Source organism: Mesocricetus auratus, unplaced genomic scaffold, assembly GCF_017639785.1.
Source record: "Mesocricetus auratus isolate SY011 unplaced genomic scaffold, BCM_Maur_2.0 contig_5644_pilon_obj, whole genome shotgun sequence".
Classification (NCBI taxonomy): Eukaryota; Metazoa; Chordata; class Mammalia; order Rodentia; family Cricetidae; genus Mesocricetus; species Mesocricetus auratus.
The window spans coordinates 16,752-43,603 of NW_024429903.1; the positions used below are offsets into that span (position 1 = coordinate 16,752).

General features: G+C 42.1%; 1 protein-coding gene across 1 annotated transcript; it reads left to right on the plus strand.

The window, feature by feature from the left end:
- The first annotated feature begins 3,218 nt into the window (after positions 1-3,218).
- On the plus strand, positions 3,219-10,557 carry LOC101840119 (liver carboxylesterase-like). Its single transcript, XM_040740864.1, is given in 9 exon segments — positions 3,219-3,349; positions 3,414-3,672; positions 5,168-5,266; positions 5,534-5,674; positions 5,799-5,879; positions 6,112-6,250; positions 6,659-6,796; positions 7,203-7,272; positions 10,145-10,557. Coding segments are annotated over 9 exon segments (1,245 nt in total). The 3' UTR covers positions 10,332-10,557.
- The last annotated feature ends 16,295 nt before the right edge of the window (positions 10,558-26,852 follow it).

Consider the following 26,852-nt stretch of genomic DNA (forward strand, 5'->3'; position numbering starts at 1 on the left):
GCTTTTTGCAGTGTCTTCTCTAAACACTAGGGGGGCAGGAGAGAAATGAGACTGTTATCCAGGTTCTATAGCTTAGTAAAGAATAGAGCCCCTGTTTTAAGCAAAGATGATATGTGACTGGTACTTCCAGGGGAGTCAGGGGGACATTACTGAGCTCCTGTGGGAAACACACCCCTGTGGGTATGCATTTCTAGGATGTACAGGACAGTTCACAGAGGGGTTTTTAGACACTAAGTAGCTCATTGAAAAGCTTTGTTGTCAAATGATTTCTTTGCAATCAAATTTACCTCTTACCAGCATAACTTGGTAAATTTGTAAAAGAGGAGATAAGCAACAACGCACACTTCAAGTATGAGAATAATTCTTCCATTGGAAAATTTAGCTCAGGATTCTTTATGTCTCAGACCTCGGCTCCCTGCAATCGCTTGACTGCTTTCTAACTGGTTAAACGCTATGTCATATGGGCTCCAACTTCTCCTTCTCATTCAGGGGAGACACTTAGGGGGACAGAGGGATTCTTGCACTGAACTGGTTGCCAAGCCTGCTGTGCAGCCTGTATCCAGAATGTGGAGAGGTGTCAGGTTTGATGACACAGAGACCAGTCGGTTGTGTTAAGAAAACTTTATGCTCCCCAAGAAGGCTCAAGAGAACTTCCCAAGAAACTCTTCCCTCCAGAAAAGCTTCTGCCACACACTTTTTCTCCTCCTGGCTGGTGGTTATATCCCTGACACCAGAGTTGGGAACAGCAGCAGGGGGCAGGAAGAGGTGGCTAGCCATCAGAAAGATCAAAGTCAGGGTGTTTCAGTGAGCAAGCCCTTATTGGGAACTTATAACTCTGGTAAACATTTCTTAGGGCACTGGATTGTTTTCAGTAAACATTGTCTCACAGCTGCCTGCTCCCAGGCTGATGGGGAAATGGGCCTCTGGCCAAGGTCTGTTGTTCCCACACTGGTAGATTCTGCAGATATGATCCTGAGACTACAGAGAGGGAGTAACTCACAGACATGCCAGAAGACAGTGTAGGAAGTGTGTGTCTCCAAATTCCCTCAGCAGGGCCTGTGGAATGACTCAGCAGCTAAGGGTGACTGCCTCCAAGCTGGTGGCCAGAGTTCAACCCCAGAACCCACATTGCAGAAGGAGAGAACTGACTGAAAATGCTCCTACCAAAGCCCACAGAATACATAGCCTCCTCCCAAGCAAAATATCAGACACAGGAGGAGGCCACACATACTAAGGAATTAGGCCAGTAGTAGGTGATCTGAACTGTGCTGGACCTGAAGGTCAGGAGATAAAGGAGCAGGTGGGTGTGTTTCCCTTAGTGCTTTTGTAGCTGTAGCTGCTCCTGGACTTTTTGATAATAATGATGATGATGATGATGATGATGATGATGATGATGATGATGATGATGATGATAATAATACATTCATGCTGCAAGATATCTGTGAGTCTGTCACCCACTAGGACAGAAGAGTGCTCTAGCACAGTTATCAGGGAATACAGAAGTTCCTAGAGCCCCACATGCCTCAGTTGACCATAGTGGTCCCTGAGTTCCCATCATCATGCCCCTACCCTGGAGTAAGGGCAGGTTGGATTCCAGAGCATGTGTGCTCTGGGCTTATCAGCAACTCTTGGGATCTTATCAGAAGTTTAGCCAGAATGACTTCATGTCCAGGGTATGTGTGCAACACTTACATTCTTCTAGTGTACACCCTGTTAACCTCCTCCTGGACCTCTACAGTCTGTTAGTGTAAACTTTGTTGACCTATTCCTGAGTCTCCCTCGTCAGATAAACTGAACTCACCTTACCTGTGACTTCTACTGTGGGTCACCAGGTTCTGGGAGATAACCAGAGTTCTCATGCAGGAAGATCTGTCAGAATCATTCATGGCTGCTGTTTGGAGTATTCCTGGGGTCAGAGTTGGTGACAACTATAAGAGAGATGGAGTGTGCCTGTCCTCTTCTGTCTCATCCTGACCTGTATCATCCACAGAACAGCAAAGCGGCAGGGGCTTACAGATGAAGACCAGGATTACTTAGCAGGAATGTATTAGCTGCATGTTTGTGACACAACTGTAAACCGGAACCCGAGAAGCTGAGATAGCAGGTCAGTCTGTACTGCACACGATACTCTGTGAATATGTTTGACTGAGCGGTGTGTTCTAGAAGTGGGATGGGAGCATCAGAAGGTTCAGAAGATGGGCATCCTATCCCTGTCTCCCTGGGAACTTGTCTGTGGTGATATCTTTTTGTACTCTAACAATAAAGCTTGCCAGAAGATCAGAGGGATGGAGGAGCAAGCCATAGCCACACCTTAACTTGCTAAGTTCCCAGCCAAAAAGCCACTGAGCTCCTGTCTCCTCCAGCCTATATTCCTCTCTCTGTCCAGACAGCTCACTTTCTGTCTCACTGTACAGATATCCAGACCTCTATGATTAGCTCACAGCTTTTCAGCTGGGAAGTTAGCAAGATAAGTTGTGACTGTGGCTTGCTTCTTTGTTTCTGATTTTTCAGCATTTTCTCCTATTTCTGCCTCTGGGCTTTTATTATTAAGACCTATTAGAATTCATGCTACACCTTTACATGTAAGCAAGGCTATTTCTAACTTTCAGAGATTGCCATAAACTCTTTGGCTCCTTGTGACTCATTAATTCTTCTTTATTTCCTTTTTATTCAATAATTCTACTTCACTTCCCATGTTATTAATTTATATTGTGAGTTTATTGCTGTTCTAACACTTTTTATAGGCCCTCTATTAAACATTTCTCTTGTAACATATTCCATTATACCAAGGTGACAAATGGTGCTCAATCTGCCTCAGTGATTCCCTAAAGCATTTTCTTGCTATCATTAAAGGGCTCTATCCTCCATCTTTTAGACCCTGATGATCCCAGTCACCTACAGATGACAAACCTGTGCCATCCTAGGACACTGCTTTTTTAAATATATTTTTATCATTTTTGGTTTAAAACAATCTTTTCTCATTTTACACATCAATCCCAGTTCCCATGCCCTTCCCTCCTCCTGCTCTCCCCACCCCCCATCCACCCCTCATCCACTCCTCAGAGTACTGCATCTGTGAACCATGTCCAGAAATCATGAGAAGAACTAAGTGTAAGTCGACCTGCACAGAGAAAAAGCATTTGATAATATAATAGGCAGTCCAGTTTACTTTGGCCTGGGTATGGGCCTCCTGGCATGTGTGTTGATATCACTAGGTAATGGTATGGATCCATGGTGGTGCACTGGTTGCAGAAATGGCTTCCGTGACTGATGGATCCAAACTGGCAGCTACTGAGAATATAGTAATTGTTGCTATCCAGTATCGCTTGGGTGTTCTTGGCTTCTTCAGGTAATTATTGGTCTCTAACGGACAATGGATTAGAAGTAGAACATGGACAGATCTGTAATTTCTATTCCTGCCACTTCACAGCCAGAGGCAACTGGGGCTACTTGGACCATGTGGCTGCTCTACAGTGGGTCCAGCAGAATGTTGCCTACTTCAGAGGTAACCCTGGCCGGGTCACTATTTTTGGAGTGTCAGCAGGAGGAACAAGTATGTCTTCACTTGTTGTGTCCCCCATGTCCAAAGGACTCTTCCATGGAGCCATTATGCAGAGTGGAGTGGCCCTGCTGCCTGACCTAATCTCTGAGAAGTCTGAGGTGGTCTACACAGTGAATGTCCTCAACAGCATCAGACCCTACTTTGATGCTTCAATCCTTGCTTCTGGTACTTTGCTAACCCATGAAGCAGAGAAAACAAGGATCGTGAGATATAGCATCTTTCCATATAATTTCTGAAATGCATAAAATTTAGGATCCCCATCCCTCTGTCTTATGTATGCTGAGTATGGTATATAGCAGAAAAACTGTGTCCAATGGCTACCACCATTAGCCAAACTCATACACATAGTTTTCCAGTGATAAAGATCATGACCAGAAGCTACTTATGGAGGCAAAGGTTGACTTCAGGTTCCTGTTTATACTCCATCTTGAAGGTAGGTCAGAGTAAGCACTCAGGAAGGTCTCTGGAGACCAGAACTCAAGCAGAGGCCAAGGAGGAACACTTTTTACTGAATTGTTATTGGTGGATTCTTTGGTTTGCTTTCTTATACAGTAATGTGTAGTCAGCCACTTGGGTCCCGCTGCTATCTCAGCCCCCAAATAACACATGAGACACTATATTAATTATGAAGCTGTTGGCTGTTTGCTTTGATTTCTTATCAGCTAGCTCTGACTTAATTATTAACCCATAACTGTTAATCTAAGTATTTCCACGTAATCTTCTCTTACCGGAGAAAGGGTCCAGACGTCTCACTTCTCCCATTTCCTGCATGGTGACTCTGTGCCTCTGTTTCCCAGAATCCTCCTCGACTCCTAGTCCCACCTATCTTGCTTCCCTATTGGCCAACAGTGCTTTATTCATTAGCCAAAGAGAGACATATGCACAGAAGGACTTCCCCATCATCATACATCCCAGGACACTTGCACATGGGTTGCATTACCCACCATGCAGGACTTGTCTATGAGTCAATCTGATAGTGGCATTTTCTCAGTTGAGTCCCCTCTATCAAGATCACCCTGGCTTGTGTCAGATTGGCAAAAAAATCTAATCAGAACTCATGAGTTGAGGGAAAGAATCAGCTGGTATACATGCTTTCTGTGCAAGTGTGAGGTCCCAAGTTCATATCCCCAGACCCCTTATAAGGCTAGAGGTGGTAATGTGTGTTCAATAAGCCCAGTGCACATACTGTGAGATGGGAAGTAGAGACAGTAGAATCCTTGGAAGTTCATAGTCCAGTTAAGCTGGTATAGACAAACATGGGGTAAGAAAACAGTAAAATCAGGGGGTATTCTCTAACCTTCATGGGCAAAATATGATACGCCATACCTATTGTCACATATTAACACCACACACACACACACACACACACACACACACACACACATCAATAAAAACAACAGTAAGAAAACAAATACACAAATAGAATGGTCCCTTTCCCGGCTGTAACCTCTGAGCCACAAAAACATGTGAAGAGTTCCATGTAAAGTCCTTTCATACACAACAAACAGTAGGATGTGATATTTAGAGGCAATGACATCTTAGAATCAAGGAAACTGTGCTCCCTGCTGGGAGGGGTGAGCCAACTGGTGACTTTTTTGTTTATAGACAGTGGCCAAACTATCAGGATGTGAGGCCAAGGACTCAGAAGCCCTGGTACACTGTCTACAAGACAAGACTGAAGAAGAGATTCTGGCTATCAACCAGGTTGGGAGAATTGTGTGCTTGTTGGACTTGATCAACAGGATGATGTGGGATTGTCAGTACTTACTATTGGAACTAGTAAATGGTTTAGTGTCCTTTTAGTACTGTGTGCAGAAATAACAAGCTAAGCTAATTTTGATATCCAGGTTCTTCTGCAGTTAGCATAGCATCCTGAGATAAGGTAGGAAATGGGAAAACAGTGTGGATATGCAGTGGGTATCACAATATTTATGTGATTGGTCTTCAGCATTGACACTTAATGCCCCATAGGTCTTCACTATGATCCCTGCTGTGGTGGATGGGACGTTCCTACCTGGGTACCCTCTGGATCTATTGGCCTCTGTGGATTTTCACCCTGTCCCCAGCATCACTGGTGTAGACAGTGATGAGTATGGCTGGGGAGTCCCCTTGGTAAGACCTAGTTCTAAGTCTCTGGGAGTCTAAACTCAAAGGTTGGGTAGTGGGAACTCAGAAATACTTTGATCTAGATCCAACCCAGCCTATAAATTTTTTAAGACTGTCCTCTACTTCCCAGTTCATGGGCCTTGATCATGTCATAAAGAACATAACCAGAGAGACCCTGCCAGCTTTTCTGAAGAGCAGAGCAGCACACATGGTAAGAGATTTGAATCCCATTCTAACAGAAAGGGTTCCCATATATTCTTCTTAGACAGCATGCTCAGAAATAAAAGGCTATGTATGTGTGGGTTTCTGTATGGGCTCACCCAAAGCTTGTACATTTCCCCCTATACTTTGTCTCACCCCTGGCCATATTCTTTACTAGGATGTCTCTGCCTAACTATCCAAGGGCCTACCCTATATCACTCTTCCTGCTCTCCTTGGTGTAGACTCCTGAATGTGGTGATCTGGTAATGGAAGAATACATGGAGGACAATGAGGATCCCCATACCCTCCAAGCACAGTTCAGGGACATGATGGAGGACTTCATGTTTGCTATCCCTACACTCCAAGTAGCAAATTTTCAGTGTGAGTATATCTTTAATAAGACAAACAGGGTGGGAATCTTGTAGATTTGAGTCCTAGATGAGCACTGTAGTGTTCAGACCTGATCCATGTCTTCATCAGGTCTCCTGAGGACCTGAGGACACTTTTCTCAGTAAATACTTATATCTAGTGTAAAAAAAAAGTGTCAGGTTATGCAGGTTCACAAGGAAAAACATGTTAGTTACAATTTGTATCCTGTCAAAATGAGTCATCTGGGAATGCCAGGGTTACTGTTTAAGAAAAGGATTTCCATAGTCAGTTCTCCAGCCTGGACTTTACCACTCAACTGTGATTCTTGATAATTTTAGAGCTATGTTTTTTGTAACCAAGGGTTAAGGGGAAAAAGTCCATATGAGAGAAAATAATGTCAACATGTGTCCTCATTCCTAGGTTCCCATGCTCCTATCTACTTCTATGAGTTCCAGCACTAGACAAGCTACATCAAGCCTGTCAGGCCATCACACGTGAGGGCTGACCATGGTGATCACCTTCCCTTTGTCTTTGGCTCCTACCTTTGGGGCAAGAAACGTGAGTCCTTTGTTTTCCTTGGGGCTGATTGGAGCCCCAAATGAGATCCTGAGGGATTACTGAGCTCTCAGTCCAGTTGAAAAAGCCAACATTCTCAGCGGTGGGATCAAGTGTTCACCACTTCTAAGTTTAAAAAAAAAATCCAAAAACCCAAACAAGACTGCAAAAACAACCAGGGTTAGAATATAAACATTTCCTAGTTTAGACTGTACTAGAAGGAATGAGAGCACACTGGGGTAGGAGTGAACCACACAGAATTCATGTAGTCTTGGATGGACACTGGCTGAGGAAGAGAGTTCACACTAGGCCTAGGGTTCAGATTCAGGCTGTGGTTGCTATAGTATAGTTTGAGTTGCACCTGCATGAGGTGGGTAGGACTTGGACCCTTGTCTCCTTCTGTCTGCAGTTGAATTCACTGAGGCGAAGCTGCTGAATAGGAGGATGATGAAGTACTGGGTCAACTTTGCAAGACATGGGTGAGAACACACCCTCACCCTCCTATGCTTTTGTCTCCATCCAGGGCTCCCATGTGCATGCACCTCATTAGCATTCATGGTCCTTAATTGCACCATAGTCTTCTCCAAACTAGGGCACACTTAGACAGATATCTTCTAGCTTTTTTTAAAAGGTTCATTTTATTTTTATTTGTGTAAGTCTGTGTCATGAGTGCAGGTGCCTGTGGAGTCCAGGAGTTAGGTTCCCCAGGAGCTGGAGCTACAGGAGACTGAACCTCTTGACCTGGCCACTAGGAACTGAACTTGGGTCCTGTGAAACAGCATTGCACACTTTTAGTTACCGAACCATCTCTCCAGCTCTAGAATACAGTTTTTGTTTTTTAACTCTTTTTTTATTACTTTAATTTTAAATAGCTTGTTTCACATGTCAATCCCAGTTCCCTCTCCCGCCCGTCCTCCTGCATCCTCCCCATTATCCCCCCCCCCCAGCCTCCCACACTATCCCCACTTCCTTCCACATAGGGGATATCCAGAGTCTGTCATTTCACTCATGGCAGGGTCCAGGTACTCCACTAAGTGTCCAGGCTGAGAGAGCATCCTCCTTTGTGTTATGGACACACGAAGTCCATTTGTAAGCCAGAGATAAACACTGATCTACTGCCCAGGGCCCCATAGATTGCCCAGGCCTCCTCACTGACTCTCACACTCAGGGGGTGTGGATCAGTCCCATGCTGGCATCCAAGCTGTCAGTCTTAGGTCCAAGAGTTCCTCCTTGTTCAGATCAGCTGTCTCTGCTGGTTTCACCAGCCAATTCTTTGCCAATTTGCTCATCGCTCCTCTCTCTCTGTCACTGAATTCCATGGATTCAGTTCAGTGTTGAACTGTGGGTGTTTGCCTTTGCTTCCATCAGTCAATGGATGAAGGTTTTAGGATGGCATATAGGGTAGACATAAGGTACATTATCAGGAAAGGGCATTTAAGGTGGTCTCTCCACTATTGCTTAGCTTGCCAGTTGGTGTCATCCCTTTAGATCACTAGAGGTCTCACTGGTGCCAAATCTGTCTTCTAACCTATGACTCCCTCTATTACGGTGTTTCTTATCCTGTTCTCCCCCTATTCTACCCACACACAACCTTCCTTGTCTTGTTCCTGATTTTAGAAGTATTGTGTTGAGTGTCTCTCCATTTAGTTTGATGTTAGCTGTTGGTTTACTGTATATTACTTTTATTATGTTCAGGTATATTCCTGTTATCCCTGATCTCTCTAGGATCTTAATCATGGAGGGGTGCTGGATTTTGTCAAAGGCTTTTTCAGCATCTAGGGAGATGATCATGTGGTTTTTCTTTTGCAGTTTCTTTATATGGAGGATTACACTGATAGATTTTCTAATGTTGAACCATCCCTGCATTCCTGGGATGAAGCCTACTTGATCATAGTGGATGAGTTTTCTGATTTGTTCTTGAAATCAATACGCTAGTATTGATTATTTCTACATTGATGTTCATGAGGGAAATTGGTCTATAGTTCTCTTTCTTAGTTGTGTCTTTGTGTAGTTTGGGTACAAAAGTAATTATAGCCTCCTAAAAAGAGTTTGGCAGTGAGCCTCCCACTTCTATTGTGTGGAATATTTTGAGGAGTATTGGAATTAGCCCTTCTTTGAATTTCTGGTAGAATTCTGCACTGAAGCCATCTGAGCCTAGGCTCTTTTTGGTTGGGAGACTTTTGATGACTGCTTCTATTTCATTAAGTGTTATAGGTCTGTTCAGATTGTTTATCTATTCTTGATTGAGTTTTGGCAAGTGATATCTATCCAGGATATTATTATTCTTTACAGAGTCCCATATTTCCTGGATATTTTGTGTTAGGGATTTTTTGGTTTTGAGATTTTCTTTGGTTGATGACTGTGTATCCTCTAATGAGTCTTCAACACCTGAGATTTTCTCTTCTATCTTTTGAATTCTATTGGTAATACTTGCATTTGTAGTTCTTGATCATTTAGCTTTCAATCCTTCAACTCTTTGAGTTGTTTCCTTCATTTGTTTGGTTGTTTTTTCCTAGTACTCTTTAGATCTTTGAGAGATTTGTTTATTTCTTGAATTTTTTGGTTCACTTTTTCCTCCATTTCATGTATTTTGTTTGTTTTTCCTTCTATTTCTTTTAGGGATTTCCTCGTTTTCTCTTTGTGGGTCTCTATCATCTTCATAAAATGAATTTTAAGATCTGTCTCTTCTGCTTCTTCTATGTAGTGCTTTTCAGATATTTCTGGCATTAGGTCTCTAGATTCTGGTGGAGTCATGTTGGTCTTTCTATTCCTGAGTGGGCTCTTATTCTGTCTTCTTCTCATCTCTTCTTCCAGTGGGTGCAGGTGGAGTCTTTCTGTCTCCACTGGTCTCTCTCTTTTTTTCCTGAAGCTGAAGCTGGGGATGCTGGAGGGTGGTGTCTGAAGCTGGAGACGCCAGGGGGTGGGGTCTGGAAGGACTCATGCCTTTCCTGTGTGGGCCGGTTCTATGGCTGCTGGGAGCAGCCCTGGAAGATTGAGGGGGTGGGTGATGGGCGGGGGCAGGGTGATTCCTGGAGGACCCAAGCTTACCTGAAGCTGTGGACGCCGGAGCACTGTCTAGCTTTTAATTACAACTCATCCCACAGAAATCTGATGGGTGAGTTTCAACATTGTGATACTGTTCTTTAGAATTTTCCCTCTGAGAGGGAGACACAATACCAGACATCTTCTCTTGTTTCGTATGGAGCAGACTCTAGTGAGTGGCCCCTGAATTCCACATCAGTACACCAATCCATCTGTCCCTTGATGCCCTTGGCCTGCTCATCTATTACTCTGACACAAATCAAAGGATCAGCATAACCTCACCCTTCCCTGTTGGTGTCATATCCACAGGAACCCCAACAGTGAAGGTCTACCATACTGGCCTGAGATGGTCCATGATGAGCAGTACCTGCATCTGGACATCCAGCCTACTGTGAGCAGAGCCCTGAAAGCCAGAAGGCTGCAGTTCTGGACAAAGACTCTGCCCCAGAAGATCCAGGAGCTAAAGGGGGCTCAGGACAAGCACACAGAGCTTTAATGCCCTGAGACAAGAAAGGTTGTGGGGTTGAGGGCAGATGAGGACATCCTGAGGTTACAAAATACATATATTTATCTTTGCTTATTCCAGCATTCACATAATTATTTTTAACCTCAGGATTTAGCTTTCAATCGTGTATTGCCAACCCTGTGTGTTACTCCTTATCCTTCTGGACACATTTTATAAAAATCAATAAACACTCTCCTACATTTTTGGATGTGTGAGCCCTAAAGTTTCCCAGTCTCATTTAATGTTTCCCTGGATTATGCTTCCTTCCTTCCTTCCTTCCTTCCATCATCTTCCCATATTCTCTCCTCTTTCCCAAGCCTCAGATCCTCTTCAAATGAAGCAGAAGCTTCAGGAACTGTTGACTGCAGGGAATCCCACGTCCTCTCTCAGCACGTTCAGATTTTCTCATATATCTAAGATGCCAAAAGAAAATCTGATTTCCTCAAGCTGTATTGCCTTCATAAGTTAACAATGTTGTTCCCAACAGATAGTAAACTACAAACTGGACTCTTAGTGTCCATGTGTTTGGAGGCTGAAACAGGAAGATTACATAAGCCCAGAGCAAGATAACAAGACCCACACCTCTGTAACAAAACAAAAACCATAACCTCAGTAACTTACAAACAGTAACAAATGAACAGTTTTGTAGTTTGACAAATCCAGGGTCCAGACACCCTCATGTTTACAGTGTGTGAGAAACAGGTCTCTAGCTGGAGTTGGGAAGGATTACATCTTGTGCCCTCTGCTGGTAGAAAGTGTGAATATCAAGGACATTAGGTCCCTGAAGACTTGAACTAAGCAGGGAAGATTTTCCTGTTACTGAGACTGACCATGCACATTTTTTTCATTATATGTGTAAGCATTTATTGACATTACTACTGATAGCTTGTATGTGTTTTATTTTATATACACACTAAACTTCTGACAGGGAGCCAGAATGTGTTCTAGACTTTTAATAATTATCTCATTTTTAGTAGCTAGAGTGTGGATAGTTTTTATTTGGTGAAGAATTCATCTTAGGGCTTGTGCATGAGAACTATACCCTTCAGAATACTGTGGATTGTATAAATACAATTAAATTAATCTCTTTTAGATGTGTGGTTTAGTAAGTCTGAGAAAATTCTCAAGGCATGCAACAGCCAACACATCAGTTTCAGAACAGCCTCACTCCCCCACCAAAGGCTTTTTTCCTACCCCTTTGCTATCATTCACTACCTGTGACCCTGTTTCAAGGCAACAAGGATATTACTTGATCTTGCTATATTGGGGCTTGTCTCCAATGCAATATAAGTATTATATTTTGTGACTGGTGATGTCACTTTACATAGCGTTTTTGTTTCCTTTATTGTGGTATGCCATCTAAGTGTGCACATGAAGCATTCTATCCACATACCCAATCTATGTGTTGCTGATTCACTTGATTATTTGCTCCTCTGTTTTGGACAAGGTCTCTATATAGCCCAACTTGGCCCTGACCTCATTATCACACTGCTCAGCATCCTGAATGGTTGAATTTAGGTACTGGTCTCCAAAACCAGGTTTGTTTTTTTAAATAAAGTTCTATTAAATTTCTCACATATTATTTCATGTGATCATAGTATTCAGATTTTGTATTTAAAATCTAGAGCAAAATTGCTAAGCCATGAGACACATGTTAAACATGTGTCAAGTTTTAGGAATGTGCCCAGGAGTGGTGTAGGTGGATCTTGAGGGAGATCAATTCCCATCATCCCCAGCAGCTGTCCCATTCATTTCCACAGTGGCTGTACTAGTTTGCACTACCACCAGCACTCTTGTTGATGCAAAGGAAATAGGAGGCTCTCCAACTGAAGTCTGGCAATCTGGCAAGAATGTGTTCATACAAAATCCTGAGGGTGTTCAGGCAATGAAGGGTTGCCGGGGCCCAGAAGCCTCATCCCTTCCTCAGCATCACTAGGTGGGTGATGGATAATGGGAAGGTAAAGGACATTTCCTTCAATGATATTGCTACCAGCAAACCACCCATACTCCTGTAAATAAACCATTACTGAATTACGATAACCAAACATATTAGATGATCAACAACTACTAAAAAGGCAATAAAGTAGGAAAGGGACTAGTTGATGGCAGACAGGAGAAAGGGACAAGTGAGAGTAATAGGGGAATAAAAAAGAACAAATACCTCATTCACATTTGTGAAAATGTCATGATGAAACCCGTTATTTTGTATCATTAGTATATACTAAGAGAAAACACGGTATGGACTCCAACATAATAATGTCAGCTGTGAAGACTATTTAAATCAAGGCAACATTCCTTTTGTAGAGATGTTTTCATGTTATAGTAAGAACTTGCATCGTGGCTCAAGCCTAAGAGTGCTCAGCTTCACTCCTCTGCCAGGTCTAATGCTACAAGGCTCTGGGAACCTCACAGGGAAGACGGGAATCTTGTTTACAGTACCACATCCCTGGTGGGCTTCTATCCAGGGCACACCAGCAACTCAACGCAGAGAAGAGGTTTCTTGGCATGTAATTCCAGAAGCCTCCAAAATCAGATGTGTGGCTACTGCAAAGAGAAGACTCCATGCTTGAGAGTGTCCTGTACTCTCCTGGATGCATCTCTTCAATGCTATGCTGCAAACATGCACACATCTGTTCTTTCAAATGCCAGCTCTGAAAGAAGTGGACTGCTGATGAGAGGAAACTCTTGGATCTGTTGGACTGTGGAAAATCACCACAGATCTCTAGGGATGCAGCTCTCCTGAGACATCAGTCAGCCTCGGTAGCTCTTGAGGTTTCCATGTTCCTGTGAGTAACCTCTCACCCAGACCCTACACCCCAATAAACTCATTGGTCACGCAAGAAATAAAAGAGAATGTCAGCTCTGCTTCATAGAAATAAAAAACCAAAAAGTGGATAATTGTGTGCATGTACCTTTGGTTTTCACATTTTGTTCGTAATCTGACCCCGTCTTTGGCTGAGCTATTCTACCCTTAGACTGAGGAAACATCATTCCAATAATTGCCAATTTAGGAAAAGCTGCTCTTGGTGAATGAAACATCATGGTTGTGTCAGGCTCCAAGTACAGCAATTTCTCCAAGTTTTGTCTAATGCTATACTAATGTCAGGCATAGCTGGTTGATTCAGTGAACTTCATAGTCAGAGAATCCATGTGGCAAGAATTCCCATGCAGGCAGCAAGTCACTGAGAGCAGAGGGTGATCTGCCAGCCTTGGAAAGATGTTTAGCAAAATCCTCTGATGAGTGTATATGCTGCTGCTCTGGCCTCATGGACATCACTTGGCACAAGAGATGCTGGTCTGTGTGGATCAGATGGGGGAAGGCATCTCAGAAACACCAGGCTGATTTGAAGCTTAGGTCTGTCATATTCTACAGTGTCAAAACATGATGCTCTATGAGGTGAGGGGCCAGGGAGGTGAGAGCTTGTGGAGGTGACAAACCCAGACGAGGAAGAAGGGCTTCGCTGGACACCTCCCTGCACCTTTATGCATGCAAAGGATCAGAGTTACCTAAGGAGTGCATGGCGTCCAAGGCAACCCCAGTCTGAGACAGAGAAGATTCAGCATTCTCCTGATGTCCATCGTCAGCTTCACTCAAATCAGAACTTGCACAGCCTAGGTTTATTAGGATCATCAGATGAAAATGGTGAGTCGTGCATGTTCTTCCCTGGACACTAAAGGGTAGACAAGCATACAGCACAGCCTGCCTCAAGTGCTGGGGGAGGGAATAGTGCAGGAAGGTGGCGAGCTGATGCTTCCACTGCAATCCTAAGGCATTATGGAGCTCCTCCTACAAACACATCTCTGTGTGCTTAGCGGGCCTACAGAACACCTTAGAATTCCAATAGCCATATCATTTTTAAGAGCTTCATTAGTAAATGAGCTATATATGACAAACCCATCAATTTATCTTCACACCTTTCTTATTTTGAACAAATGGAGTACATTGTAACCATGTCCATTTCAAGTGTGAGGATGTTTCTCTCGCTCATAACACTACCATCCCCTCCCTTTACATTGGCTACTGTCCTGAGCCATGTTTTCTGACAAGCAGACACCTGCTTTCTGGTCCTGGGGTTTAGAAAAGGAACATAATTTAGAAATTTTAAATCTCTGCGTATATTGTCATGGAAATGGTATTTTCTGTGGCACAATTGTGCTTGACATGTCATGTTGCCTATGTCCCAAGGACTCTTCCGATATGCCATCAGGTGAAGTAGAGAAACTCTGGTGTCTATTCTCATCTCCGTTTTCCCTGGGATTGACTACAGTGAGTGCCATCTCACCCTGTCCTGACCCACTGTCTGTCTGTTCATTTTGTGAGCTCCTGGCTCTGTCTGCAGCGTGAGGATATGAAGGACCATACGAATGCCTAGGGAAGTGCCATGTCCCAGGGAATTGCTGAGCATCTCAAAGGACACATTAATACCCCTCTGACTCTCACAGGTTTAGTGTTCTCTTTGGCCAACAAATTGTACTTAATGGTCCCCATTTCTTTATAATCATGTGAAGATGTAGAGCAGCACCTATCAGGGCTTTTCTTTTCAGCATGGAGAAGTGGGAACAGTTTCATACTAGCCACAATGTACCCAGGGTACCCTATAGTATTTTCAGGACACACACTCTCTGTTGGGGATGCTGAAATTTTTCTTTTTTCTTAATGGAAGAATGAACCAGTCCTTCCCCACCTAATTCTTGTACAGTTACTGTCCAAGATGTCTTGGTGTTGCAGCTGAAAAGCCATTGTAGGGTTAGAACTCAAGCTCCTCCCACTCCAGCCTGTCCTTCTTCCTCCTGTACACACCCCATGTGAGCACAGTACAAGAATCCAGGCAAAGAGAAGAGCCCTTCCTTTAAGTAAAGATGATGCGTGACTGGTACTTCCAAGGGAGCCTGGAGGCATTACTGAGCTTCTGCTATAAACACATCTCTGTGGGGTTTGCATTTCTGAGGATGTACAGGACAGTTCACCAAGGGAATTTTATAAACTTTGTAGCTCTCTTACCATTAGAAAGCTTTGTTGTCAGATGATTTCTTTGCATTCAAATTTACCTTTTATCAGCATAACTTGGTAAATTTGCATAAGAGTAGGAGATAAGCAACAGCCCACACTTCAAGTATGAGAATAATTGTTCATTTGGAAAATTTAGCTCGTGATCCTTTATGTCTCTGGCCTCTACTCCCTACAATCACTTGACTGCTTTCTGATGGAACGGTTTGGAAAAACCATGGAATTTAAAAACATCAGAACCCTGGCCATCCTAACACTGAAAAGGAATCATTTGTTACTGGTTGGTCCTGCTACAAGGTACAAGTGTGTTGTCCTGTGGCTATCAGTGCCATTCTGCACATGCAGGCGACACATTTTACACACTACCCAGTTCAAGCACACATGAGTGATCTGATTTGACTTCAATTAATCCAGTTCTTATGAACCACTCAAACATGGGTTTTTGATATCACTATTTTCTTTTCATTGCTCTAAATAACTTGGGGCACAACTGCTGAATAAATTAACACCAGTCTTGAAAAATTAAATAAACACACACACAGAGAAAGGGGAATTGAGTGGGGATCTGGGAGGAGTTGGTCTAGATAGGGGAATAAACATCATCTAAATACATTGTATACACGTATGAAATTATCAAAGACTAAATATAGGTCCTAGATATACACTTAAGTGACAGAGAACTTGTCTCAAGTGTATGACACTAGATCCAATATCCTGTTTCCACTTCAGATGTTTCTTCAGATGTTTGGGGAAACTGATACCACAGAGGTGTTTGGATGTCAAAATCTCATGTCAATCTGTTAACAATCCTTAAATATATTCATCTATGAGTAGTTTATAAAGCATGTGATTTGTCACAGCCCTGGTGTCATAAAAAGTTCATGGGATCACAAGAAAACCATCATAAGCTTCAAGTTCAGGTCTATGGCAGATATATGGACTGACTACTTAGAAGACCAAGGCAGAAGGACTTCATGAGCTTGAGTTAAAGGTCAACCTATTTCACACACATACACTGCATTTCAACTGCATATATGCATAGATTGATCCATGTTACTTACATACATAAGTATGTATCTATCATAAGCTAATTGACTTATAACCATTAGAAATTTGATCACAATTTTTGGAGAATAGGTAGTTCATACTTAATGTACCATCAGGTGTACTGTATGTTGAGGGCTAGCTAGCTTCCCCATTTAAAAACTGTTCCTTTCATTTACATTAGGCAGGTGGAACAAATAATGGTGCTCTTGACCTGAGCTACCTAGTGGCCCAACTCATAACATCCTCCCTGTAGAGTTCAGGTTCAAGTTGACGTTATAACAGATGACATAGAGGCAAAGATCAAGGTCAGATAGAGACAGGAAAAGGCATGAAGAGACACCTGGTTATGCAAGTAGTCTATATCAACAGCAGTAGAATTGCTGAGTTCCAGCACAAGTGTGTGTTTAACTTTTGAAGGAGAGGTCAACCTGCTTTTCATCATGACTACACGGTTTTGCGTCTCCTCTAGCCATGCATTGTGAGCATGCCAATGGTTCCATGTCTTTGCCAACTCTGATTATCTTTGTATGTTGTAGCGGTACCAGAAGGGCTCTCTAGGAGGTTCAAGCATTGCAGACAGGTGTTGTCCTTTGCCCTTTGTTCTATCTTGCTGAGCTGTTAGACTACATTACTAAAGCTTGGCACCAGGATGTATTTTATTTGCCCATTCACTCATTCTTAAAGCTGATCCCTACGGTCCAACTATCAAAACACCAAAGTCCAGCAAGCAAAATGGACTATTAAACTACCATGGCCAACCAGTTCAAACAGGACTTGCCAACTCATTTTAACATAAACTTCTCTTTTTTTCACATAAAACCCACTTCTGCAAAAACTCCTGCCTTTCATCAGCCTGGGAATCCAGCATGGGACTGATCAAGACCCCCTGAATCTGGGTGTCAGTGAGGAGGCCTAGGTAATCTATTGAGCCTTGGGCAGCAGATCAGTACCCATCCCAAGTATACACATGGACTTTGGACTCCCATAGAACAATGTGAGGTGCACTCTCACCCTGAACTCTTGGGGAAGGGTCTAGGCCCTGCCCTATACAAAATGACAGACTATGGACACCCCCATGGAGAGCCTCACCCTCCCTGAGGGAATGAGGGGATAACGGGGGGGGGGGGGGGGGGTTGAGGAGAGGGCACGGGAGGAGGGGAGGGAAAGGGAGAGGGACCTGGAATTGACTTGTGAAGCAACCTTGTTTCTTATCTAAATTAAACTGGAAAATAAAAAAAATCAAAAAAAAAAAAAAAAACCTCCTGCCTTTGTCTGATCCAGAGGCAGCCCCCAACCCTTGCTTCTTCTTCCAGGGCAATAATTCTCCTTTGTTCTGAGAACTTTGTGTCTGGGGGTGTTCTGTACAGATTCTGACTCTGAGATAACCCTGTAGTGGTTTTAATAAAAATGGCCCACATAGACCCATAGGGAATGACACTATTAGGAGGTAAGACCTTTTTGGAGGAAATGTGTCACTGTGGGTGTTCTTTGAGGTCAAATGCTCAAGCCAAACCCAGTGTCACAGTCTCTTCCTGCTGCCCATGGATCAAGATGTGGAACTCTCAGCTACTTCTTGCCTCTAACATTCATACCATGATGATAATGGACTAAACCTCTGAAATGTAAGCCACGTCCAATTAAATATTTTCCTTTATAGAGTTGTCATGGTCATAGTGTATCTTCACAGCAATAAAACCATAACTAAGACAATCCCCAGCAGCTAGCCAGCAGGTGAGAGACCTGCCTACAAGCTGTACAACCACGGCCATCATCCACTGAATTCTGTCTCTCCAAGACCTACTCCACTGCCCAACCCTACCCACTTTATCATGCTCCCCTTTGCCAGTCCTCGACAAAATTACAGCAGACTCCATAGGCAAGGCATAACTCACACCAGAAGCAAGAACAGGTGAATGACTAGTCTCCCTTCTGAACTGTACCACCCCCTCCCATCTCAACACCACTAAGGCAACTGGACCCTGCTCCCAACTCTGGTGGAACTCCACTACTCTGGTGCGGTCCCCAGCAGCTGTCCAGCAGGTAAGAGATCTGCCTGCAGGCTGTACTACCACCACTGTCACACACTGAATTGTTACCCCAAGACCCACACTGCCACCCAACCGGACCCACCTCATCACTGTCCCTGTGGCCAGCCCTCCCTCAAAATTCCAGAGGACTCCATAGGCACAGGGGCAACCCATACCAGATGGAAGAACAGGTGGACACACTGGATCTAGGAAAACCAAACCCCAACAACCTCAGCTGAGACAATCCTACTTGATCTGAAGACCTACCCATCACCAGAACCCTTGCCCATTCAGGTCAGAAGACAACAAATGAAATGAATAATGAAGGAACAGAATACCCATACAACAAAGACATTCTTGTTAAGAATCAACACTTGTACTTATAATTATTCCAAACCCAGGGTAAATGCCAGGGTAAAAATACACTCATCAATAGAAAGAGCAATATGATACCAGCAGAACCCAGTGATCCTACAACAGCAAGACATAAATTTTCCAACACACCTGATGCACAAGATAACAACCTTAAAAACAACTATATGAGCTGTACTCTGGTGTCCAATGCCTTTAATAGCCAGAACTCAGGAGGCAGAGACAGGAAGTTCTGTGAGCTTGAGACCAGCCTGGTTTATACAACTAGGTCCAGGACAGCCAAGGCTACATAGGAAACCAACCCTGTCTCAAAATTAAAAACAACTTTATGAGGATTATTGATGCCCTTAAAAAGAAAGGAAAAATCCCATTAAGGAAATCAAGGAAAAGACAATAAAAAGTTGGAAGAAATCAGTAAATCCCTTAAAGAAAGGCAAGAAAAAAAACTGGTGAAGGAAATGGTTCAATACTTAAAAATTGAAATAGAAGCAATAAAGAAACAATGAGGAAATTCTGAAAATGTAAAATCTGGGCAAATAATCAGGAACTATAGATGCAAACATCCCCAGCAGAATATAAGAGATGAAACAAATGATCTCAGGAGTTGAAGAGATGATAGAAGACATAGATTCATTGGTCAAAGATAATGTTAAATCTAAACAATTTCTAATACAAAATACCCAGGACATCTGGGAAGCCATAAAAAGACAAAAACCTAAGAATAACAGGAATAGAAGGAGGAGAAAGGTCCCAGATCAAAGGCACAGAAAATAACAAAATCATGGAAGAAAAATTTCCCAACTGAAAGACAAGCGTACAAAGGTACAAGAAGCTTACAAAGCATCAAATTGACTGGACCCAAAATAAAGTCCTCATGCCACATAATAATCAAAACACTAAACACACAATAAAGAAAGAATATTAAGACCTGAAAAGGAAAATGCCAAATAACATAGAACAGCAGACTTATAAGAATTACACCCGACTTCTAAATAGAGAACTCTAAAAGCCAGAGAGTCTTGAACAGACATTTTGCAGACACAAAGAGATTATGAATGCCTGTAGGGTTTCCCTGTGTCCCAGCAGCTGCTCCCAAATAACCATACTGGGATTATAAATGCTTGGCCAATGGCTCAGGCTTGTTACTAGCTAACTCTTAAATTTTAAATTAACCTGTATTTCTTATCTACACTCTGCCACATGTCTTGATACCTTTTCTTCATATGGAAAGTTTGTCTCTCTGTCTGTATCTCCTTGAGACTCCTTCTCTTCTTCACACTCTCTTTTTGCCTGCAAGTCCTACCTAACTTACCTCTACCTGTCCAGCTATTGGCCAGTCAGCTTGTCTATTAAAACAATCACTATGACAAATCTTCACAGTGTACAAAGGGATTATTACACAGCAGGATATAATATTACCTGAGGAAACAGGAAGTGCAGAACAAGTGACTTTCAAAATTAAGGGATTACAGAAACAGCCGGCTGTCTGGTCAGACACCCAAAGTTCTGCTGCAATGTTGGAGCATCCAGGTTCAGCCTACAGGTCTAGTATATCTGACAGACATTTTTGAAAATCAGGGAAATTTGAATGACTGCCCCACCTTGTCTTAGCAAAGTTTTGGTAGTTGCTTTTTTTTATCTTGTTGGTCCAGTTTGGATAGTATATTGAGGCAAGACCAATTTCACTGTCCAAATGGCTAGCTTTTGCCATAAAGAAAACAGACGCCATACAGACTTTCTTCAATACCTATTATCCTCTTTTAAAGTAAATTACTGCTGTCAGATGCAGGTGTGTCTCCATTGTCATAAAAAGCCCTAGGTTATTAAACATATTACATGTCATATGCTGTAGGTCTTTGAAGTATTTGAAGACCATATACATATATATATATGTGTGTGTGTGTGTGTGTGTGTGTGTATGACCTTCAAAACATACTAACATGGCTATAAGTTTGACTATTAAAGATGACTATTAATCTGTATTTCTTTTTTTTTTTTTTTGGTTTTTCGAGACAAGGTTTCTCTGTGGCTTTGGAGGCTGTCCTGGAACTCACTCTGTAGACCAGGCTGGCCTTGAACTCACAGAGAGCCGCCTGCCTCTGCCTCCCGAGTGCTGGGATTAAAGGCGTGCGCCACCAACGCCCGGCTTAATCTGTATTTCTTAATTATACATCACCTTCCTAAATGAGCTGCATAAACACAGTACCCTAGAAAAGAGTAGAAACATACATACAGTATAACAAAAAAATTGACTTTAAATTCATATTAATAAACCAGAATCCATACCAATGTAAAATTCTCTTAGATTAATAGCTGTTTATGGTGGTATCTTACTTGAACAATAAAGTCTGTCTGGAGGTCAGAGAATGGAGCTTGTCACGAGCTAACCATAGAGGTCTGGAGGTCTGTACAGACGGACGGGAAGTGAGGTAGCTGGGCAGATATAAGCAGGGAAAAACAGGAAATGGCTCTCTGCCAAGACACTTAGGAGGTAAGGTGTGCTGTGGCTTGCTCCTTCTCTCTGATTTCTCAGCATTTTCCTCTATATCTGACTTCAGCTTTTTATTATCTAGACCAATTAAGAACTCCATTTACAGCTGGTTATTTTGGATTACAGTAGATTCAATAATCTGCCCTTTTTTCCTCTCATTCCTAAGACATAGGCCCCTTTTGTCCTTTGGAAGGAGATCTTTGAATTTAGCTCTTCTGCTTAGCTTTTTTGTTTTTTAATGACCAATAACAGCTTGTAACCACCCCCACAAATAACGACTAACATTCATAATCCATTGAATAAGAAAAACCCAACTGTTGTGCCCAAGTTGCAAAGATCCCCAGAGACCACCAGGAACAGAGACTCACCAAACTGCAAAAGCAAGGTTTCAATTGTATTGATTGTTCATCCAACCATAAGAAGGACCCTATCTGTCTAGCTGTCACAGCAGCTTCCAGAGGGAGTGTAGTTCCCTGTCTACTGCTAGGTTTTAAAGACAAAAGTTACAGGATTACATGAGTAAGTATGGATTGCATTCTGTTTGTTTGACATTTGGGAACAAGTGGGAGAATTTCTCAAAGTTATATTTTGGCATGAAATACCTGTGTACCAATTATTCTAATTGGTTAGTGCTGAGAGGGAACATTCTGTGGTTTCCATGACTTTGTCTTATTACTTGCAGGTAGCCTGTTTTTCATAGATACCAATAGTTTCACTGTATCCTGGAGAATAGAGGGGAGGTTTTTGTTCCCCCTGGAGTTTCTTTTGTGGCCAACTAGTTCCCAGAAACCAGGTACCTAGGAGTCTGGAGGGTGGGTCTGGAGTTTCTATGTGTTCAGTTATGGCCCTAGGCTCTGGGAAGACAGGGGATCTGGAATTTCCTTGTGTCAGAGGCCTATGTGTCTTTTCCATAGCCTGTCATGGATGTTAAAGCAGGAGGCTAAGTGAGGATCTGGTCCCTTTGTTTTTAAATTATTAAAAATGAAGCCTTTGGGTTTAGCTTACCCCTTTTGCCAACCATACCCCATCCTTTGGAAATGTGGGTCCCATCCTCTAGACTACTTCCTGTTGTCTGTGGGCACTGTTATCTTTGGACAAACCTTGAGAAAATTAGGATAATTATTAGATCTCCACTGGAGTAGTGTGTGAGCCTTGATCATCTCAACCAGTATTCTTGAAGCTGTTTTGGATGCAGAATTCTGAGGAGACTGTAACAGAGGAATTTTGAGATGCTGCATATCCTGGACCAGTTATTTTCATTGGTGTCTAGTCTCCTTGTCCTAAAAATATATAAACTTTTAAAGGTAACATGAATTGCTTTATTAATACAAGTATAGACTGTGTGTTGTACATAAGTTAGACAAAATTGATTTTTTGTTTTATGATTGAACAGGTAAAATATACATTTCAAGTTTTGTAGTTTTTCTAGGTTTATTTTTTTATGTCTATAGCCAGGATTTTCATGAGATCTTACATAATCAAACCTGATCCATATCAACCTGGAGTGAATCCACAGCCTCTCATTTCCTGTGGAAGTAAAAGCATAATCTCTTCTGCATAATCTCTTCCACAAAGGAACATATCTTTTGGTTTATTCTACAAGCTTTCATAATCAAATGTCTCTTAGCAGATATCACTATCTCATTAGCAGTCAAAAATTTACAAACAACATAATAACCTAAGCCTGTCTCCACCTCCCTAGTGCTTGGATTAAAGATCCCAGGTGCTGAGATCACCTTGTAAGCTGTATTCCTTTAGGTAATGATCAATTTCCTGTATTCAGTGTGGCCCTGAACTAACAGAAATCTGACTACCTCTTAATCTTGAGTCCTGGGATTAAAGGTATGTACCACCACTGCCGAGCTCTATAGCTTATGGCTGACTTTGCTTTCTGAATCCTGGGGCAAGCTTTAATAAATCACAAATTGTAAAGGGAAACCTTTTCCTTGAGAGAAGCCTTCCCGACAGCCTGGTTCTAGAGCCGAATCAGTCCCAAATAAACACACAGGAGGCTATATTAATTATGAAGCTGTTGGCCTTGCTTGTTTCTTACTGGCTAGCTCTAACTTAAGTATTTATTCCATAATTGTTAATCTAAGTATGTCTCTTACCGGAGAAGTTTCCGGGCTTCCTACCCCATGGTAGGGCTGTGGCTCTGCAGAAGTGTTATAAGTCATTTGTAGATATGAGAAGACTTGGTGGTTGGTAAGAAATGGACATGGAAATTTGACAGTCAATCAGCTTCAGTGTAGACAGTTACCCCAAAGCTTCTAAGGAACAGACAGAGAATTGTATCTAGGGTCTTACACATTTCAGATAAGTAATCTACCACTGGACAGTATTCCATGAACCATGGGATTTTTTATTCTTTTGTAGTTTCATATGTGAATACAATGTGTCATATGCAGTCCTAGTACTATCATTCTCAAGACCCTCAGGCCCCACCATGTTCTCCTTGCCATTTCATTATTTCTTCTCCTTCTCCTTCTTCTTCTTCTCCTTCTCCTTCTTCTCCTTCTCCTTCTTCTCCTTCTCCTTCTCCTACTTCTTCTTCTCCTTCTTCTTCTTTTTCCTTCTCATCTTCCTCCTCCTCTTACTCATTCTTTTTCTACCCCCTGTATTTAATTAGCCCACTAATTCAAATTGGAGGGGTTTTTATAATTTTTGTACTTTCCATGTGGAGAAAGACCATAACTAAAATTCCCACCTTGTCTGGACCTTGATCTACTTCTCAGAAAGGTCTTAACTTGTGGTCCCTGGTTTAACCCTCTGAGTAGCTAAGATGGCAGGGTTATGTCATCTGATCTGGCTTTATTTTATTTTCTGTTGCTGGGTATCACATCTAGGACTTTGTACATACAGGGCAATGTCTCTACCACAGAGATACCTCTATAGCCTTACAACTTCTTATATTGTTTAATACATGTGTCTCATAACTTAGCAATTCTGATCTAGGTTGCCAATACAAAAATTGAATCCATGGTATCCAATTTGATACCATGAAATCATGTGTAAGAATACCAAACAGCTGTATTAAAACCCACATCTGGAAATGGAGGTCCATACATGTAATTCCACCACTTGGTAAGCCAAGACACTGTGATTATGAGTTCTGGGCCCACCTTGTCCAAAAAAGAAGAGCAAATAAGAAAGTGACTAATTGGTACATAGATTTGGTAAGTGTATAGAATGTGTACTGTGCACATTTGGATGACATTCCATATTGTAGAATATTATTTTAAGGTGTGTAACTTTTGCAGTCAAATGCTCTACCACTGAGCTATACCCCCGGGTGTGTTACTTTTGTTTATGCTCTGGGTCATTTGTTTAATGATGTACAGATTTGATTAAATAAAATTCACCTGCAGTCAGGATACTGGGTCAGCAGCTAGCTGACAGGAAGTTGTACGGAGGAGCCAGGTGGAGAAGGGTTTATTATAAGGATGGATAAGAAAAAGCACAAAGACTTCTTGGGAGAAATGAGGAGATGATCTAGGTGAGCTGCTTTCTATTCAGTCTCTCTGAGGAAGACTCTACCTCAACATTTGAATCTTGAGTCCTTTAGCAGGGCAGAAATGAAATAGGTTTCCTTAGTAGCTTTGAAAGAGTGAGTGTCTGAGGGAACAAAATTCCCTCAGAGTTCAGCTCTTGTGGCCTAGGCTGTGCTGGTAGCAGCAGGGTAGCAGTGCTGAATAGGATAGTCATTGATTTAAAGATATCAACAATCTAAAAATAAAAACAACAAATTGAAGTCCCATGTTGGGTGTCATTATATTGTTTAAGATGTTTTTGACTCTTTTGGGTTTTTTGGGGGGGACTGCCACCCAGCTCTCAAGTAAATCACACATGAAGGCTTATTCTTAGTTATGAATAAGCCCAGCCTTAGCTTGATGTATTTCTAGCCAACTTTTCTTATCTTTAAATTAACCCATCTACCTTTTCTTTCTGGGTTTTTAATCTTTCTTACTTCTGAATATCTTACTTTTACTTTTGCTCTGTGGTGCCTGGGAGGCTGGCACCCGATGTCCCCCTCTCCTTGTTCTCTTCCTGCTCCTCCTTCATTGTTTCACCTTCTATTTATACTCTCTACCTGCCAGCCCCAGATATCCTTGCTTGTGCCTTTCTATTGACCATTCAGCTCTTTATTAAAACCATCGGGTTTTTAGATGAGGAAAGTAATGCAGCTTCACGGAGTTAAACAAATGCAGCATAAACAAAACTCACACACCTTAAAGTAATATTCCCCAACAATTCCACAATGAAAGAAAACAAAAATACTATGCAAGGTAACTTACAGTCACAAAAAATCTATTTATATTAGATTTCAGACAAGCCCCAATATAACATGATAAAGTAATGCCATGGTTACTTTGAAACCAGGCTAAAGGTAGTGAATAATACCCCAAGGGCCTGAGGATATCCTTGGGTAGGTTGTGGAGGGTTATTCTAACTCTGATGGGCAGTTACATGCCTTGAGAATTTTCTCAGACTTACTAAACCATATATCTAAAAGAGATTAATTGCATCTAAACAATCCACAGTAATCTTAGGATATACCTTATGGGTAGAGCACTTGCCTAACATACACACGCCCTAAGATCGAGCTCTAGCCCCATAAAAACAATACACACGCAAGCTACTAAAAATGAGATAATTATGAAAAGTCTAAAATGTATTTTAACTCCCAGTTGGAAGTTTAGTGTGTATATACAGAAGTGTAAAAGAAAGACAAGCTAGCAGTATGAAAGTCAATAAATGCTCTACATATAGAATGGAAACAACCTGCATGGTCAGTCTCACTACAGGGAAATCTTCCCTGACCACAGTTCAATTCAGCAGGGACCCAATGTTGTCCATGCAATGCCATTGTTCACACATTCTACCACCAGAGGGCACAACATGTAATCCTTGAAACAACTAGCCAACGACATGTTTCTCACCACAAAACAGATCTGTGTGAGTCCTAAGCAAGGATTTCTCAATATAAAAAAAAAAAAACCTGAGCATTTGTTATTGCTGGTAAGTTACTGAGGTTATTGTTTCTGTGGTCTTGTTATCTTGCCCTGGGTATATGTAATCCTCCTGTCTCAGCCTGTAAAGATCTCAGGCCACAGACACTAAGAGTCTAGTTTGTAGTCTATTATCTATTGGGAACAGCATTGTGAAGATAAGAAGGCAATACAGTTTGGGAAACTCAGGTTTTCTGCTGCCAACTTAGGAATATGTGAAAACATGAACTTGCTGAGAGAGGACATGGGCTTCACTATAGGCAACAGTGTCTGAAGCTTCTGATTAATTTGAAGAAGGTCTGAGGCTTGGAGAAGATGAGAAAGAGAATGGGGAAAAGGTTATTGGATGGATGGAGGGAAGAAGGGAGGGAGGGAGGAAGGGAGGAGGGAGGGACACAGCATAAAAGAGTGAGGTGTTAAAGAGAATGAGAGGAGAATGGATGTGGGACCATATATTGAGTCTAATAAAATGTGGACAGAAGGATGAGTGACAAACAGTGGGGTTTGTCACACGTGACTAAAAGGACAAATGCTGAGGGCAAAAATGCTTGTGCAAAA